Source organism: Nannobrachium achirus (genome assembly GCF_963921795.1).
Source record: "Nannobrachium achirus genome assembly, chromosome: 9".
In the NCBI taxonomy this organism is placed as follows: domain Eukaryota; kingdom Metazoa; phylum Chordata; class Actinopteri; order Myctophiformes; family Myctophidae; genus Nannobrachium; species Nannobrachium achirus.
The window spans coordinates 37,421,404-37,439,225 of record NC_137818.1 but is presented as its reverse complement, the minus strand read 5'-3'; the positions used below and the strand labels follow the sequence as shown (position 1 = coordinate 37,439,225).

Below are 17,822 nucleotides of genomic sequence, written 5' to 3'. Positions count from 1 at the left end.
TAAAAGAAAATATAGGCCTACCAAAAGTGAAAGTACCCATTATGCAGATTATGCATTATTCACAAGTTTCGAATGTATAAGATCATGTATACAAATATTTTGAAAATAGCAATCTACGGATCTAAATTATAATATTTGACTCAGATGTTGTGGAGTAAAATGATAACAAATTGGAAATAGGTCTAGGCCTACTCCAGTAAAGTAAAAGTAGGCCTACAGAGCCCTACACCAAATGTGTCCTTGTGTAGGCCTACTTGAAGTTGTTACTTTCCACCACTGAGCCTAGGGCGCCATTTAGTTGCAAGTTCTTGCAACACACCACACAAATAAATTATAAATTGGCTATTGGCAGCCACAAATATTTACTGTAGGCATGCTGTATAATTATGCGGCCGCATTGCGTTCTAAACGTTTCAACCACAAGATGTCACCGTTCAGCCACGAATAGCCTGAATTTGCCACAGCTCTAAATTAAACATGTTTCACTAATATGTTCAGCTGTACGCACTATATACGCACATGTTGTACACATTTCTTAGTTGTCTTATAAAGTTGCAAAGTTGTATGCTCTTTCCATTTTGTTTTTGGATAAGGCAGGGACAGGGTGAGAGTGAGACAAGAATAAAGTAAAAGACACGAGAGCTCCGCCTGGCTGACTGACTCTCCAAGGAAAGCAACACTTCCATTGAGATCCCAGTCACAAGACCCGCCTTGACTGTTCCCTATTGGTCTATTGTCAGCGTTTTAGCGGCATCCCAACATCTGATTGGGTAAAAGCCCATGCAATCAGGAAACAAACACGGAAAATGATTACATACAAAAAAAGAAAAAAGTTATTGAGTATTGCCTAATCGGATCAGACTGCTTGCTTGTGCGTCGTTTTCAGAGAATTCCTCGCTGTGCTTCTGTAAATCTAGGAGATACGACATGGGACTGCAATAGTGAGCGGCGCTCGAAGGCTTCTAGTCCCCGATACAGCTGCAGTAACATAACAAGCCAAGCCGGTGGTGCGAAAGCAGGGCCAAGTATATGTTTTCGCGTTTCTAGGGAATGCCTTGCTGATGTCATCTCGGAGGAGGAGAGGAGGGCAGAACAGAACAGGTGCGCGGAGCCAAGTACCTCCGACAGTGGCTCAACTAATAGAGTGAATTTACGCAACGGTTGATGTTTGGGGAGCTGGTTTTGACTATTTTGGCTTTTTTTTTTGTCTACCAGTGTTATCATCACATGTGTTGTCATGGACATCTGTGTTGACTGGCGAGCTTGCAGCAGAACGGACACGCTTTCAGGTGCTCATCAATAACCGACTACTGTACACCGTTCGCAAGATTATTGGGATTAATTCACTTCATGTGGTAGTTTTTTTTAGTAGGACTTTTTTGTTGTTGCTTTGGAAAGTCACGTTTCACATAATTTGCGCACAAGGACGCACGGACGGACGGCTGCGGGACGTACACACTCCAGCAGCATCCCAGAGATCTCTCACTCTATGCGACACAACGCTGACGCAGGGCTGGCATCCCAGTTACAAACAGGTGATGCTTGAATAATTCAATGGAAGGATTACTCATCAAAAGGCCACTTTATTATTAAAGGGCTGTCTTCGGTGAGATGGGATACGACAGCAACAAGAACGCGGATCGCCTGCTCTCAACTCCATTGTCTGCAATGATTTTACTGCGCACCATTTCGTGTTAGGATTAAAGAAGCTGGTCTTTTCGCGAAAAAGACTATAGTTTTCAGACTTCTCTCTGGGTTTGCAAGAGTGACGAATAATGTCCAAGACACTGAAAAAGAAGAAGCACTGGTCTAGCAAGGTACAGGAATGCACCGTGTCGTGGGGGAGTGCCGGGGAGCTGGGCACCGTGGTGGAGGTCCGCGGGGGCGCCGAGCTGGGAGAGTTCCCCTATCTTGGACAGGTCCTTTCGGAAGCCATGGTCTGTCACGCTGGAAGGTTTCCCTGCAGCGGGGACGTCCTGCTGGAGGTGAACGGCACCCCGGTCAGCGGACTGACCAACCGAGACACGCTGGCTGTCATCCGCCACTTCAGGGAACCCATCCGACTGAAGTCTGTCAAACCAGGTGTGTGTTCCAGAATGTACTGCTCTTCCACCACAGTGCCCCCCCCCTCCCAACACACACACACACACACACACACACACACACACACACACACACACACACACACACACACACACACACACACACACACACACTCTTTGAAGGGTGCCATGGTGTAGTTATATTTTTGCATTACGCAATGACAGACAGAGTTCTTGTCTGTTTTGTGTGTGTGTGTGTGTGTGTGTGTGTGTGTGTGTGTGTGTGTGTGTGTGTGTGTGTGTGTGTGTGTGTGTGTGTGTGTGTGTGTGTGTGTGTGTGTGTGTGTCATCATGCCGATACATCCATATCATTCTGGACTGGGCTCCTCCATGTGTTGCATGCACAATCCACAAAGAGCAAAAGGGCATAAATCAAGAAGGGCAGGTCTGAGGGCTTGCTACTACTACACTGAAGTGTGACTGTGCCCCGATCTTTACAATACAGTAACATTTCAGTGCTTCCTCCTTCTGTTTGATTTAACATTAACTTTTGGATATTTGCAAGAGGTCAGCAGTTTGTGCCAAACTTGGCAGTATCTTGCAGAAATGGTGTACAAAATTAGCATTTGGTACATAGATAATTAGTCTGCAATTTGCACACAAAGCCTTTAACAATTTGTTTTCCCTATAAGAATGATATTTGAATGTGCTGACATATTCATTCCTTCAATTCAGGTACTGATTGAATAGAAGGGGTAGTACTACTAATGTAATAAACATTGAGAAGTGGAGATGGTCTTATTTATCTCTACATACAGGCCTGTGTTTCATTGTGTTACATTTCTATAGCTTTGGACTGTTTCTTTCGTCTGATCCAGTTGAGTTGTGTGTCCACTGTCCAGTGACGCATGGTAGCAGGCAGGAGTCAGGACTTTGAATTGAAACTGTCGAGACTTGTGTAGTCATAGGCCTCACAGTTCCCCTGAGCCTCACCGTGTACGTGTTTTGACTCTGTCCCCTTCCTCCATGATTAATTCACACAACATCCATCATTAATGGCTCCTCCTCACCTAGATTAGGTGGCTGAGGGGGAGGAGGATCGAATGTTAGCCGACCGGTGTTGATGAAAACTTGAGTTGTCATGAGAGAACCAAGCTGAGGTAAGGGAAGGTTTGGATTGAGGTTAACCACTTCAACCCTAGCATCCATATTCTCACGATGATGAAGCATCCCTGTTCCGACAAGGATTTCTCACAATGAGTCACGTTGTGACACATTGTGAGCTTGTGCTGTAGATAGGCTATTGTCGATTAAGATATTTAGAGGGAAATTGGGAATAATATGGTCAAGTACAGGGCCCATAGTAATACAGTCAACTAAGTATAGGGTTTAAGTGGTTAAAATAAGTCGGGTCTGGGCCTCTGGGGTTAACCGCAAAGATTTGGGCCTATAGCGCTCAAAAGCTGGTTGACAGTGGAGTCTCTCAACATACCTTTTTTCCCTAACTCACAATTGTTCTTTTGTCCCTTTTTCTCATTTCCATTAAAACCCTCTTCATCTCAGCCATGCTCACTGAATGATGGAATTTCATTACTTTTCATCGTAACTTCTGGTCTCTGATGTTTCCTAGACGTCACTTCACCATTCCCTACTCAACTCTCCCTCAATCTCACTTTCTCCAGTCTGTTTTGTCCTTATCCTTTTACTTTGTCACCGCTTCTCACTATGCTATACCGCTTTGCTCAACCTTTCACTTACTTACAGTTTACTGTGACATTGTACGTAAGTACCTAAATATAAAATATCCATTAATGTTTGTGCATTTAGAGCTGCTGATTAATAATGCCTCAAAGTCCCGCTGAGCAATCTGGGCGGTCCCACGTTCATTTAACTACATTACTTTGCCATGAAAATTAAACCTGTGGCTACGAGCCAAATGGAATTTGAGCCAGTGTAACTGAGGCCACTCCACACCTCTTTGGCATATCCAAAAGAGAAAAAAATAAATATGTCCGGAGTGCATGTCTGGCTCCAAACCAGACTGTGTACTCGGGACACTGTGCTCAATGCCTAGAGGGATGAACTACACTAGGTAATAGACAGTAACCTTGGCTTGAACAGCCTGAGGTGGAATTCTTAGTGATGTAGACACCCATTGTTGCTTGAGTCCTGTGAGAGATGCTCATTGATTAGTGCTGATACCCGACTTTAGACAGGTTGTTTTCTCTCGTCAATGGGCTTAATGGATGGTCCATTTAGCACTCCTCTGTCCTCTCTCCAGCCGTAAAGCTTCACACACAGACCAAAAGAGTTGAAGGGCTCCACAAAATCCCAGGTGGTAATATGGTAGCAATAGCATAGAGCTGTCCATCTATCTGAGAATTCATTTTAGTGTGAACAATGAACAGTGTAGTGTTATAAAGTATTTCACCAAAAATAAAATATATATTATTAAGGCCACAGTCCCCTAACAAGATCGTTTAAATCATTTTCATCGTTAAATTAGGTAGGTAGGTAGGTACCCCCCCCCCCCCTTCCCCTCTATTTTTCTGCTTTTATAATTGATGTTATCCTATGCAAAGTACTCTGTTCTATCCGTCTGTCTTTCAATGTTATATGAGATACATAAAGTGGTTCCTGTGTAAATAAGCCGATGAAACTGTACTTTTTCCGATTGCAAACTTCTAGGGTTGGATTGGGGGTAAGTCCTCTGTGACATACTAGCCTGGTGTCCACTGTCCAGGGGGTGTACTTGCACATCAAGCTGCTTCGTGTGACAGAAACGGTTGAGAATCGTTGGTTTGCAAGGCTACATACTTACTTAGTATATTCCAAAGTAGATATTGTAGTTAAACTGATTTAACATCAGATCCCACCTAGCTCAACATTCAGATTTAGCTCTTGCGTATCAGCAGCACTTATTATTAAAGCTCTTTTATAGGCCGTGTTGGAACTGCTGTAGTGCTAATTATTACATACTAATTATTCAAATAATCTTTCAGTTTTACAGAATTTGAAATATATAATCATTAAAAGACAATCTTGTGTGTGTGTGTGTGTGTGTGTGTGTGTGTGTGTGTGTGTGTGTGTGTGTGTGTGTGTGTGTGTGTGTGTGTGTGTGTGTGTGTGTGTGTGTGTGTGTGTGTGTGTGTGTGTGTGTGTGTGTGTGTGTGTGTGTGTGTGTGAGATGTGTGACAATGTGATGTCCGAACATACCCGTATATGGGCATTGCCAGATATGTGCATTATTCCCAGATATGTGCTTAACTCAAACTCTGCCATCAAAATACCCCTTCGTACCCCTTCTCTGCCATGCCCGTAGAGCCCGTAAATGTAATAAAAATGAATTAAAAAAAATTTTTTTATCGAACCGAACTAAAATAGGCCGGAACTAATGCTCCGTGATCGGTTTCTACACGGACACATTATTGAGCGGACAACTTTAACATTGGAGTCCCTGAACCGGAAACGGAAGTCCGTCCTCTATTTTGGCCCGTTAACTTTCTGTCTAAGCTCCGCGGCTTACAGATGGAGAACTTATTGATCAATTGAAAAAGTTTCAACGGATTTGAGAAGCTGATGGAATACGCGAACACACGATGCATAAGCAGTGTCCGATCACGCACGATGGGAACTGGACGAGCGCCCACGTTAACAGGTAGGAGAAGCCGGCAGTGAAAGACATAGAGAAATTAACGGGCTTTACGGCCGTAAACTACGAATGAGTTAATATTGATGACATCGGGACAGGGATCTCCATATATGGGCATAAAACGGACAAGGACGTAATTCATTTGCAAGTGTGACTCGTGATGACTTCAGCGATCTCCATATTTTGGCATAAAAGGGACATCAAGCCAGAGCGTGATGTCAGAGCGGCAAACACATTCTGTTAAGAGCGGTTCACCTGACAGACATCACAGTGACATCAGAGCATGATGTCAGAGCGACAAACCCATAGAACCACAGACAAACCCATAGAACCACAGTGTCAGGCGTGACGTACAGACAGACTGAGATACGCGGACAAGATGTGCCGGTTTTCATAGTAAACTTGCGACCTATATAACATGCATGTATTATAGTAAATAAATGTTGTGCCGAGTTTGTTGTCATCAAAGTCATAGAAGCTGTCAATTTATTTCTTGCACCCATGCCTGCTTAATACCCACAGATGGAAGAGGCAATAAAAGTGAATTTAATCTTTAATTTGCCATTATCATTAAGGACAGAGCATTATGGTTAACAGTATTTCATTCCAGGTGTCTTCCACATGGGTTTATGTATGCACACTCTGAAAACTAAATGATCCAAAAGGGGTTTTCATTTTGTGCTCTGGTTGTGCATTTAACCCTTAACCCGCATTTAAGACCCTCAACACAGAAAGGAACCCTGGTTAGAAAAACCTTTAATAGGAATAACTGCCAGAGATCTTGCATTGTGCCTGTCGGGTTCCTGCGATGGGGGCACGCCGCAGATCCTATAAAAAAAGCACCCATTTGTTATTTGTCTTTATCTCGAGCAGGATCTATGCTAAACAGGCCATTCCACTCTCTCTGTTGCTCCTCAGCTAGCTGGTGGTGGTGTGATAATGAGAGTAAAAACACCTCACACTTCTCCACCCGAGAGAATCATTAAGCAGTCAGTCCACGTTAATGTGTTTTTTATTTTTGCCCCTGCCGTGTAGACACAGCTTTTACAACTATAAGCTGCTCAGAAGTCAGAACCGACTGAGTGGTGCTGATGGGGTGTCTCTGGAACGGCAGCTTCTTTCCAGATGACACAAAAAAGAGCCTGTATAGCTTTTGTTCCATGTACTACCTGTCTAACAACTGCTACCTTAAAGCAATCCACGTTCATCTCTCAACCCCCTCTCCCCTCCCAATAGGCTCAGAAGAACTTCATAGGAGAACGAGCCCTCCTCTATCCCCACACAGTGCAACAGCTGACAACAGCTGCAATGAAAGCTATATTGCTCTTGTGTTCTGACTTTTTTAGTAAAGAGTCTCATAAATGATTCTGTAGTTTGCTGTGAACGCAACAACGATGCACCCCCTTGTCTTTTTATCTTTTTTCCTTTGATATTTTTTATTACTTCTTACCATGTTCTGCAATCTGCATGTCTATGCCACTGTTTGAGACAATCCAATGAAATATGCTTCACTAGATGTATTTTTTTTCTAAGAGCAAAGCAATGCTGAGGATCATACAGACAGCCGAGCGCATCAATGGATGTGAGATTTTTTCCAGCCAGTACATATACGATGGAGGTTGTGTCAGCAAAGCTTGCAGGCTTATCAAAGATCTGACATGCCAACCATGGACTCCGTTTCAGATGCTAACAAGTGGCTTTGTAGAAACAGAACCAAGGCCAGTAGATTGTTATAGCTTCTTCCCCTTGACAATCAGGCCTATAAATGAACAAGCCAGAAAAAAGAGCTTGAAAATATGACGAATATGACCAATCTGAATGAAAACCTCACCTTAGCATTGCTTTGCTCAAGTCCAGGGTTCAGTATGTCTTAAACTTCCTTCCTTCTTTTCATTCCACCCCCCCCCCCCCCCCCAACATTCCACATGCAAATTAAACTGCACTGGTATCCTGCATTCCATTATGTGTGTGTGTGTGTGTGTGTGTGTGTGTGTGTGTGTGTGTGTGTGTGTGTGTGTGTGTGTGTGTGTGTGTGTGTGTGTGTGTGTGTGTGTGTGTGTGTGTGTGTGTGTGTGTGTGTGTGTGTGTGTGTGTGTGTGTGTGTGTGTGTACGTGTGTGTGTTAATATATGCATTCCCGTTATGAGCCTGCGTGTGTGTTTTTGCTTGTATGTGGTTATTGTGATGGTATTCAGCCATCATCCCCACCCACCGGCTGCTCTCCGGGCTCATTTCCCCAGCAAACCTGTCACACTTCTCCGCCCTCCATCCCTCCATCCTGCCAGCGTGTCAGTGGGGAGCGATAGAGAGCATGGGTGGCTGCATGCACCGAGGCCCCAGACAGCAGCAGCTGCCCTGAATACTAAAGTGACTTTTTCCTCTCTTCTTCATCTTCCCATCAGTCCCCCAAATCTCTTTGCTTCTCCTGTAGTGCAAACTCAATCCTGCTCAGAGATGAGAAGGACATTGTGGGCCTGTTACTCTCTCCTGCTTCATTGCTCATCATTCCACCCAAGAAAAAAATCGTCCTGTGCTCCGTAATTCCCTCATCATTTCTACAGTGCGTGCACGGGCCGCAAAATTGCACATTGCTTCACGAGAAGCCATGTTGGAAATGTACCCCAGATGAGGAGTGACACAAGCATCATCCCATTGCCTTTCTTCACTGTCAACATTGTCAGACAATAGAGTACTGAAGTCTGATGTCAAAACCATGCACCCTGGGTCATTATTCTGGGCCAGAATTGTTCCCATTAAAAAAAATACTTTTTGCATTGTGGCATTGTGCCTAGAAGAGCACAAATTTAGCCCAATTTAGTCGTTATGCCAATTGATTCCTCCCCACACACATTTCTGTTAGCGAGGAGCCCCCACTAGAGTGTAGAGTCTTCGTCCTACTCCTCCCACCCATCACTGCCTTCTGACAGGTGCCGCTTCAGCCCATAGGAGTAATGTGCAATGACAGAAATATCACACCGGAAGAGTTTGTTTATTTTTGGACCACAATTCTTATATGCAGCGATATTAAACACGTCTATTGACTTTTAGTATAAAATGTTTTAAATGTCTTAAGTTACTAAATATTTTAAAAAGTATAAAACAAACAAAGGACAGATTCACAGACTGACAGGCATTCACTCTTCTTGTGCTACGCCATAAAAAGGCAATGAGCAATCTTTTTTTTTTTTTTTTTATCCCACAATTTTTGTAACCCATTTTTTCACCCGGTGCCAATTGCCTAAGCTGTAATCCTGGGCTCTACTCTCCCTCTGCCAACCTGGGGAGGGCCCCGAACTGAGCTCATGCTTCCTTCAATGCATGAGGAGTGAGCAGGCCGCTTCTTATCACCTGACAGGGGGAGCTTCCCCGGTTGGACGTAGCGCGTGGAAGGAACACGTTATTCCAACCAGTTCCATTCCCCTCCATCAGGCGCCCCGGCTGGCTAGGGGGAGGCATTATAGAGACCAGGATTACTGCATGTTTTTGTGAGGGTATCTACCCTAGGAGACACGGGGAGAACATGCAAACTCCACACAGAAAGGCCCTTTTGCCAACCCCACCTAGGGTGTGGGCACTGATGACGCGGAGGAGGGAACACGCCCCCAGCACCCACAGTGTCCCCCGGCGGGAATCAAACCCAGGACCTTCTAGCTGTGAGGCGACAGCACTACTGACTGCGCCACCGTGCCCCCGCAATGAGCAATCTTTTGAATGGGAACATTTCTGTTTGACCCAGGGGGCATGGCTTTGACATCATAATGTCAAATCCGATTCTCTATGGAGTTGCACATATTAGGCCCGGCAACAATGAATGTCTTCTTGAACACAAACCATGTCTCTCATCGCTTTTCTTAGAAAAGCGAAGCACCTTGACAAGAAACGCAGGCGAAATGAGCGCGCTCTGCCTCTGATTCACCAAGCCTGAATCATTCTTCTGCACCAACATGGCAGTCATACCTTGCTGCAAGTGTGGTTGTGTGGCGATGGAACGTGCACACACACTCTTCCTCAGAGACTCCCGCCCTCCTTTCCTGAGCTTGACTCCTAATTGGTCCCTCTCTCCACCGATGAGCCATGCTTGCAGCTGTTTATCCCCCCGGAGATGAGATGAGGTCAGCCTCTAAATAGTTCGTATAAATAACAGGAGGCCAGCGCCAAGCACCTCCTCTATCTTGAGGAGCAACAGCCTCCACAGCGAAGCTATGTAAAAGCTAACACTGAATCAATGGCCTGGGAATGGCAATTAACCTCCAATGTTAACCCAAGCTACGCTTGACTTCATCAGAATTGGCAGCTCAGAGTTTGCAATGTGGGTCTTCTAGAATCACAGGAAGGACAGCTGGCCGTTGTCACCTGGGCAGCTTTCTCCCACCTGTCAGCCGTGACCACTGTCATTTCTTTTCGTACTGATCGCTGTTTTGTCATCCTCGCCTTAGAGGTTAGGGAGGAGGAGGTCTGATGCACTGGACTGGGCTGCTACTATTACTGGCCCTGAAAACTGCTTTTAGAGTGACAGGACCATCCTGATGAGTGTCAGGGTACACTGACCACTGTGCAGATAAACTTAAATGATCCCACTTTGTGCTACTCTTGAACGGATGCCAGACATACAGTATAGTAGCAGACACAGGTCTTGAGTTGCTGCTAAAATTTGAAAGAGGGAATACAAATACAGATAGGGAGGAACGGAGGGAGGGAGGGAGGGAGGGAGGATGAAGATGGGCTGTTATGATGAGGTGCACAGGTGCAGATGTGGATAGTGGAAATGCATGGGATTGATTATCTGATTTGTGTGGCTGCTGAGGTGATTGAATCGACCCTTCTTCCACACGAATACTCTGCCATTCTCTACAGCAAGCCCATTTGGTGTCTCTGGTTCCTGTCTCTGTTTGGAACGTACCCTAGGTGCAATACCAGGGACACATAGAGGTGCACCAGCTGGCACAGAACCACCACCTATGGGCATTTCCCTGAGAAGTGTCCTCTTTTAATTTAAGGCGAGAGAAAGAGGAGGAGGCACAGAATAGTGATAGAAAATGGGAGGAAGGGTTCCATAGGTAGATGAGGTGAGTGGAGAAGGAGAGACAAGATGTGGAGGTAATAATAGAATCAGTTCCAGGGCTGACAGCAGCTACACAACCATTAATCAATATGATAGTATCCATGCTCCCAGTGGGGCCAGCTGAAATCATTCTTCCCTGTGTTCAAACAAACTCTTATTATTCCTAACGTAATGCTTTGTCCTGCGGGCGGGTGAGAAGAGTTGGCTTCTCCAATGTTAATGTCTGCAAATAACCTGCCCTCAGCCCACTGTGTGCGCTGCCAGCATGTGTGTATGCATAAGAATGAGAAATTAGGGCACATGGCACAGCTTGTTCTCCACTTCTAGTGGCCTTTTGAGGCACAGCGCAATCACAGAGACGGGCTACTACTACGCACTTCCCTCTGCAGGCTGCTGGTTGCTTCCTGCCTTCATCCAAGGAAGATCAAAGAAGGAACGGACACCAACGTCATTTTCGTCATTTCAGGCTCCATGGGACGCCGCCATGACACTTTGGCCACCCAAAATTAACATTAGCGTCTATGAGCACTTCGTCACTTCCGCCACCCAAAAGTGGCCACCCGGCGTGCCAACTTCCGGGTGTTGTCTGTTCCTTGTAGATATTCCTTGCCTTCATCTCCACTCTGTTATTTTGCTCACATGACCATAGATTGTCACTCGCCATCTCTCGTCTCCAGTCTGTGGCGTCACAAGTATATTTATAGATTAGCGAGCTCCTTTGTTTGCTTTGATTGATTTCATATCCATTTCGCTGGTGCTGGGTTTGCGCAGTGGAGATAGGCGTGTGGCCATTTGCACGTGTCTTTGTTTGTGTGTGCGCGGGCGGGCAGGGATGGTGGTGTGCATATCTTTGTTCTTCCAGCCATGCTCTGTGTTTAATCTATGGTAATAAAGCCATCTCAGGGTTCAATCTCGGTGCAAGCTGGGGCAATCAAGATTTGGCCTGGTGCCCATTCTGATGGGGCCTTCGTGAGTACTTTCTCATGCTATTGTGCATGTGCCCCACTCATCTGTTTGTCTTTGCCATCCCATCTAAAAAAAACAGATTTATATTTATTTTATTGTTCTTTTCCACTATTCCTTCTATGACAACATCTATCAAACAGATGTTAAATGTTAACACCCACTAACCCACACACAGCCAGCTCCCACGGTGTTTCCATCTACTGTCAGCTTTGGTGCACTTGGTATTTCTGCCAAAATGTCTAGCACGAGAAACTAGTTGTAACATTGTTATGTTCATATGCTTTTCCTTTTTTGTCCATGGATATTCTGCTTTTCTGTAAACTGCAATACTATTGCTTCAGTAAGAGCACATATTATTTGTTCTTAGGAAGATATGATATCGGCATTAAACTGTACGATCCATCATAGTCAAAGGGTGGTCAAAGTCGGGTTAATGCTTTTGCTGGCTCATTATGTCAGTCTGGCTTTTAACAAAGTGGTATACAGGTTAATGTTGTGTTTGTGTGTGTATAGATAGTCAGAAGATTGTGACAGGAATATCAGGAGGCAGAGCTGTCATATACAGATTGAAAATAAATCCTCTCTAGGTCACTGGCGACAGTCTGGAGATGTAATTGTCCCTGGGTGGAAGATGGGGGTTAGACACGCTTTCACCCTTGTCACGTGCGCGTGTGCGTGCGTGTACATGTGTGTGTACGGACGTCATGCTTAGTGGAGATGAGCCTCTTGAATGTCCTCATTAGAATTCATGGATGTCGAGATCTCTGCCCGGACAATTTGGTGCGCTTTACTCGTTAGCTCTCCTAACAGGTTATTGATCGGCTGCAATCTCAGGCCCGTTAAGTCTGAGTCTGAGCACGGCATCCGGAGCTGCATGGTTGGGCCCAAGACCTTGATCTCCGTGGAGAGGAAAAGGACACTGTGAGGACATCTCGCTTACAGACGCACGCACGCACGCACGCACACACACGCACGCACGCACACACACACACGCACGCACACACACACACACACACACACACACACTCAAACTCACTCATCCATCAACAGCCACATACCGTATACTGTAGGGAAAACAGAATAGAAGGCCATTAGGGGTGGGGGATTCACGCCTAAAATACTTTTTGTGCGCCGCCAGTGTCTTGCAACAAAAATAGCAAATCTACAAGCTCACAACACGTAGCACTGTGACGTGTTGTGTTGTGAGCTTGTACGTAGATTGGCTATTTTCGGGGCAAGACACAATGCGCAATCAAGTATAAATAAGGCTTTAGAATCACTATCCTTTCAAAACAACAACCTATTTTTGACCAGATATGATTTTATTTTATCACTAGGATGCTGCTCCCTCATTAGCCCCCCCCCCCCCCCCCGCATATTTTTGTGTTGTTTTGTTTGTGCAGACAGTACACCACTATGCTTGATGAGCCCATTGCTGCTCACTGACCGCAATCATCCATTGTGACAGATTGTCCCCTCTGTATTCCTTTTATGTTTTGTTTCATCCTATTTTCCGCTAATAAGCTGCAGTCTCTGTAGATGAATTGCAGATTGTTTTTCCTCCTGAAAGGAGCAGAGGTCTTGTGTAATCTGACTATGGCATGGGTGGCCTGTGTGTTTTTGTGTCGTGGTTTGTTGGCAAGCAACACACACACAAAACACACAGCTCCTCCCCCTAGGCCTTGGCAACAGCTACCCCCTTGCTAGCTCTCTGGGAGCTCTGAGCGAATGAACTATGGAGGTCGTCATTAGTCACTGTTGGAAGCAGGCAGAGGGATGTCTCCTACTCTCCTTGCAATATTGACCCTGTGATGATGGGACTATCAGAGCATCCATTAACAGATTGTCCACTGCTGCTCACAACTGCTGAGTGGAGCTTCAGTTCAGTCAAAGGATATTATGCCATGCTACAAATTACCTCAGCCACTAACAAAGAGTCTATAGAGACTAGAGAGGACAAATCACTTCTATCAACCCCATACATATTCTCTCACTCTCGCCCTCTCTCACCCCCCCATTCCCAGGGAGAAGGCGATGTCTCTCTACCTGTTGAAGACACAGCCTGGAGAAACATGGCTGCCCTGTCGGTTGTGATCCTTGGGGCGACCATGGTTCTCTCCTGTCTATTTGGAGACGTTTGTAGCATTGTTACAGCTCCAAAGCAAGCCCTGCTGTGACTTCTGTGTGACTGACTTGTACCGACTCACAGTTAACTCCCATGCTGTTGTTGTTTTTGTATTTCTTAATTCTTAGTAGAACATAACTGGTTGATGGTATGTCATCTGATATTTGTCACATATTGTAGTATTTATTTCATCCTCAGGGTTCATTGCAAGAGTGTTTGCAGAAAGGACACTTTGTTCTGACTGTACGTATTTTTTCTTTTTTTTGTATTCATTCGTAAATATGTCACTATGACACAATGACAAAACATGTATCTCAAACAGAAATTTCATGTGGTTATAAATGAATTCAGCACACATGCAAGAAACTGTGTAATAAATAGGCTAGATAATAAATAGACCCTGCTGATAATAACTTGGCACTTAATTATGCCATAGCTATAAGCACAGCGTCACTCTCAGTAATCTGTCATGAGCTGATAGTTGAACTCAAAAATTACTTCATGCCCCTCCCTCTCTCATTTCTGTTCTAATATTCCCTTAAAGAAATGAAATATGCTTCTCATTTGGTTTTATTGCTACTTACTGTGCTACAACCTTTCCCATACACCAGTCAGACCCACGATGATGTATATTCCCTGCTGCTGGTTGCTTGTAATTTTAGCAATTTAGTTGATTGTACTGTAAATTGCTCTGGAATGAAAGCATTTGATAAAATGCCTAAAACATATTAGATAGATAAATGTAATAAATTCTTCGGCCTCTTTTGGAAGGAACCATTCCAATAATGGAACTGTATCTTACTTTGCGCAGAGACTGGAGGGCTGGATGTTTGTCACGGAACGGTAGTCATGTGTGGAATGCAGATATTTCTGGTTTGTTGCGTACAGCGTGTGCTATCAGGATGTTCCAGTGTATTGTTGCCAACAGGTGCGTGCTACTACTGACAGTTATTCCACATTGTCTCTACAGCAGTGTTTCTCAACCACTGTGCCTGGGGACCTTTGGTGTGCCCCTGAGAAGGGTCAAGTGTGCCTCCTGAAACTGCCTGAAAGCCAGTATTGTATTTATCATTTTAAAAATGATTTAAACTAGTGAAAACAGCCGATCTACAAGCACACCGCGAGGCGTTGTGTGCTTGTAGATCTGCTGTTTTCACTACTGTTGTGCGACAGCCTTGTATGATGAAGCAGGGCTTTACTTTGCGAAGAAACATACAAATTTGAAACTTGGAGACCCTAACCCTAACCCTAACCCTTCCCAACAGTGACGTTATTTACACCCCCGTATTATGTTGACGTGCCCATGGATTCTTGGGACATGAAAAGTGTGCCCATGCAGAAAAAAGGTTGAGAAACACTGCTCTATAGTCTTTGACTTCTGGAGCCTTGCAAGATCTCCCCTCCCCCTCCCTTTCTAAATATGTCACTTTTAAGGAGTGAAGTGGCCAAAGCCATATGGACAAGGAGATAGAGATGCTTCAATGTCGCAGTGTAATATACTTCAGTATGATACTTAACAATACCTTTGTTTTGCCTTTGATTCAATTTTCATGTTACTCTTGTGTGTGCGTGCATGTGTGTGCGTGCGTGCGTGCGTGTGTGTATTGGCTCAGGTAGAGTGGCTATCTGGGAATCAGAAGATAGCTGGTTCAATCCCTGTTTCTTCCCCGCTTTGCATCAAGGTGTGTCTGAGTAAGACACTGAACCCCTAATTTCTCCCTGGGCTGCACTGTTCCTAATGGGGTGGGTAAAATGCAGAGAAGTAATTTCTCCTTTGGGACCTCTACAAATACTACCCCCCCACCTACCACGCACGCACGCACGCACGCACGCACGCACGCACGCACGCACGCACGCACGCACGCACGCACGCACACACACACACACACACACACTCACTCATACACATACAGAGTATGTCACTGTGATCCATCAAGAAAGTGGAATCGCGCATCAACCAAAGGCTGTCATCACAAAACCCACTCATCCATTATGTCCCTGACATATCTGTAAATGAAAAGTGGTTTGAAGGTGGCACAGCCTCGAGGCTTCACAACACATTAGGATTGTAGTGAGGCTGTCGTGCCGAAAGGTCTCTGGAAAGTGTTGTAGCACTCACAGAGAATGCACTGCATTCATGACATGAGACGAGCTCCAAGTTATAACGGGAATGCAGTCCAACAGGTGTTGTTGCAATGTTAATGCACAACCCATCTTCTTCTTTTTTGTGTTTACTAATGTACGAGAAACGTGAAATATCTTGAAAATACTCACCATGGTGTTAATGAATGGCACCAAGTAAAAAAAAGTATTTTCTTCTTCATTTCCACAAACTTTTATTTAGAGTTGGGAGATGAATCCCAAGCCCTCAGAGACTCAGACTCGAGGTTGACTACTTAATCCTTTTCCTTCCTTCCCTTTCACTCTCTTTTGCACTCTTACGCCATTTATTGCGACTAAGCCTTGAGGTATAGTGCCCTTTGCTTTGGCTGGGGAAGCTCAGTGAAAACCCAAACAGGGGAATTAGTTTGTTTTCAAATCTGTTGCTTCTAAGAACCATGGTTCTGCTGAGGAAAAGTGGTTGCCTGGAGCAAGTGCTGCTGGCCATGCAGGCAATGCTTGTGTCCAGACGGGCCCTGCTCTCTCATGATATCTCAGCTTTCTGCGGTCAGTCCATGGGCTTAGCAGAGCTATTATGGATGGATGGGATACTGTTAGTCTGTCCAAGCTGCCTGAGGCAGTGAGTGTGTCAAGGGGCTCCTTCAGGCTCTGGCAAAGAGAGCATGGCAACACTTATGCTGACAAGCACCACACACACAGCCAAGCTGTGAGGACAAGTGAGCACACAGAACCCACACAGAGAGAGACGCATACACGCAAACACATCATTGGTGTGCTTAGCAAACAGAAGATACACGCATGTGTACATACAGAACCACTGAATGATGAATACATAGTTCTGAGTTCCTTGTTGACAGGCACCCACCCTTTCCTTGACTCATAGTGGATGGGTTCAAATGGACATGAGACAGACCGAGGAATAGATGATGTCAATAGATCGTGTCATGTCTGGCTCCCAAGTCAGTCACCTGATCACAGCCTAGCCTACCCGTGCAAGTTGTTTGTTTTATGCAAATGTATGTGTATGCTTTGCATATTTTTTCACGTGTGTTAATTTTGAATGAAATGTGTTGTTTACTCTCCTGGATCTAAACGTGGCAAAGTAAGAACATCCAAAACAATGATCTGTTTTGGTGTATATTATAGGGCTAAATAAACTATAGAACAGCACTGGCAAATTATAGCTCAAGTACAAGGTTTTGTCTAGGATATAGATGCAATCAAAATGTTGGGTTAAGACTTTATGATAATTACATTATTATCATATTATATTGTTCAGCTTGTACTTTGGATGCAGTTTATGCAATTTGTCATGCCTTCTTAACTCTAATTAGTTTGTGTTGTAGAAAGGTCATAATGTCATGTCTTGCCACAAGGGGCACAGTAGGTGGCTCTGCAGGGAGACTGTCCTATCTGCATAACAAGATCAACACCTCTCTACTAGGGCTGTCACCATCATAAAAATGTACTTGATGATTCATTGTCACACAAATAATTGTGATTGACAATTTATTTGTGTTTTGGGAATTAAACGTATAAATGAAAAGAATACATTTGTTTTAGGCTGTATGCAAAAGTTGCACATGATGACAAATAGCTGAACTATACAAAGAAAGCACTGATGTTATTTAACAACGACATACTTTCAAACAGATATATTGGGAATAGACGATCTATAAGCTCACAACAGAAAATACAACGCGTCACATCGCATTGATCGCAATTTTGATTTGCTCTTTATTGCTCTATTGTGTGCCATTGTCATGCTCATAAAAAAGCTCATCTGCACGCTCACAACGTGTCTGCGATGCGTTGTGAGCTTGTACATTGACTATTTTTCGAGTTGAGTTGACAC

General features: G+C 44.6%; 1 protein-coding gene across 1 annotated transcript in view; it reads left to right on the top strand.

Moving 5' to 3' along the window:
- The first annotated feature begins 516 nt into the window (after positions 1 to 516).
- Positions 517 to 17,822, top strand: part of magi3a (membrane associated guanylate kinase, WW and PDZ domain containing 3a) — a 173,586-nt gene continuing 156,280 nt past the window's right edge. Inside the window, exon 1 of the mRNA XM_080733751.1 lies at positions 517 to 2,082. Coding sequence (XP_080589877.1) covers positions 1,776 to 2,082 — 307 coding nt within the window. The 5' untranslated portion in view covers positions 517 to 1,775. The remainder of the gene's footprint in view (positions 2,083 to 17,822) is intronic.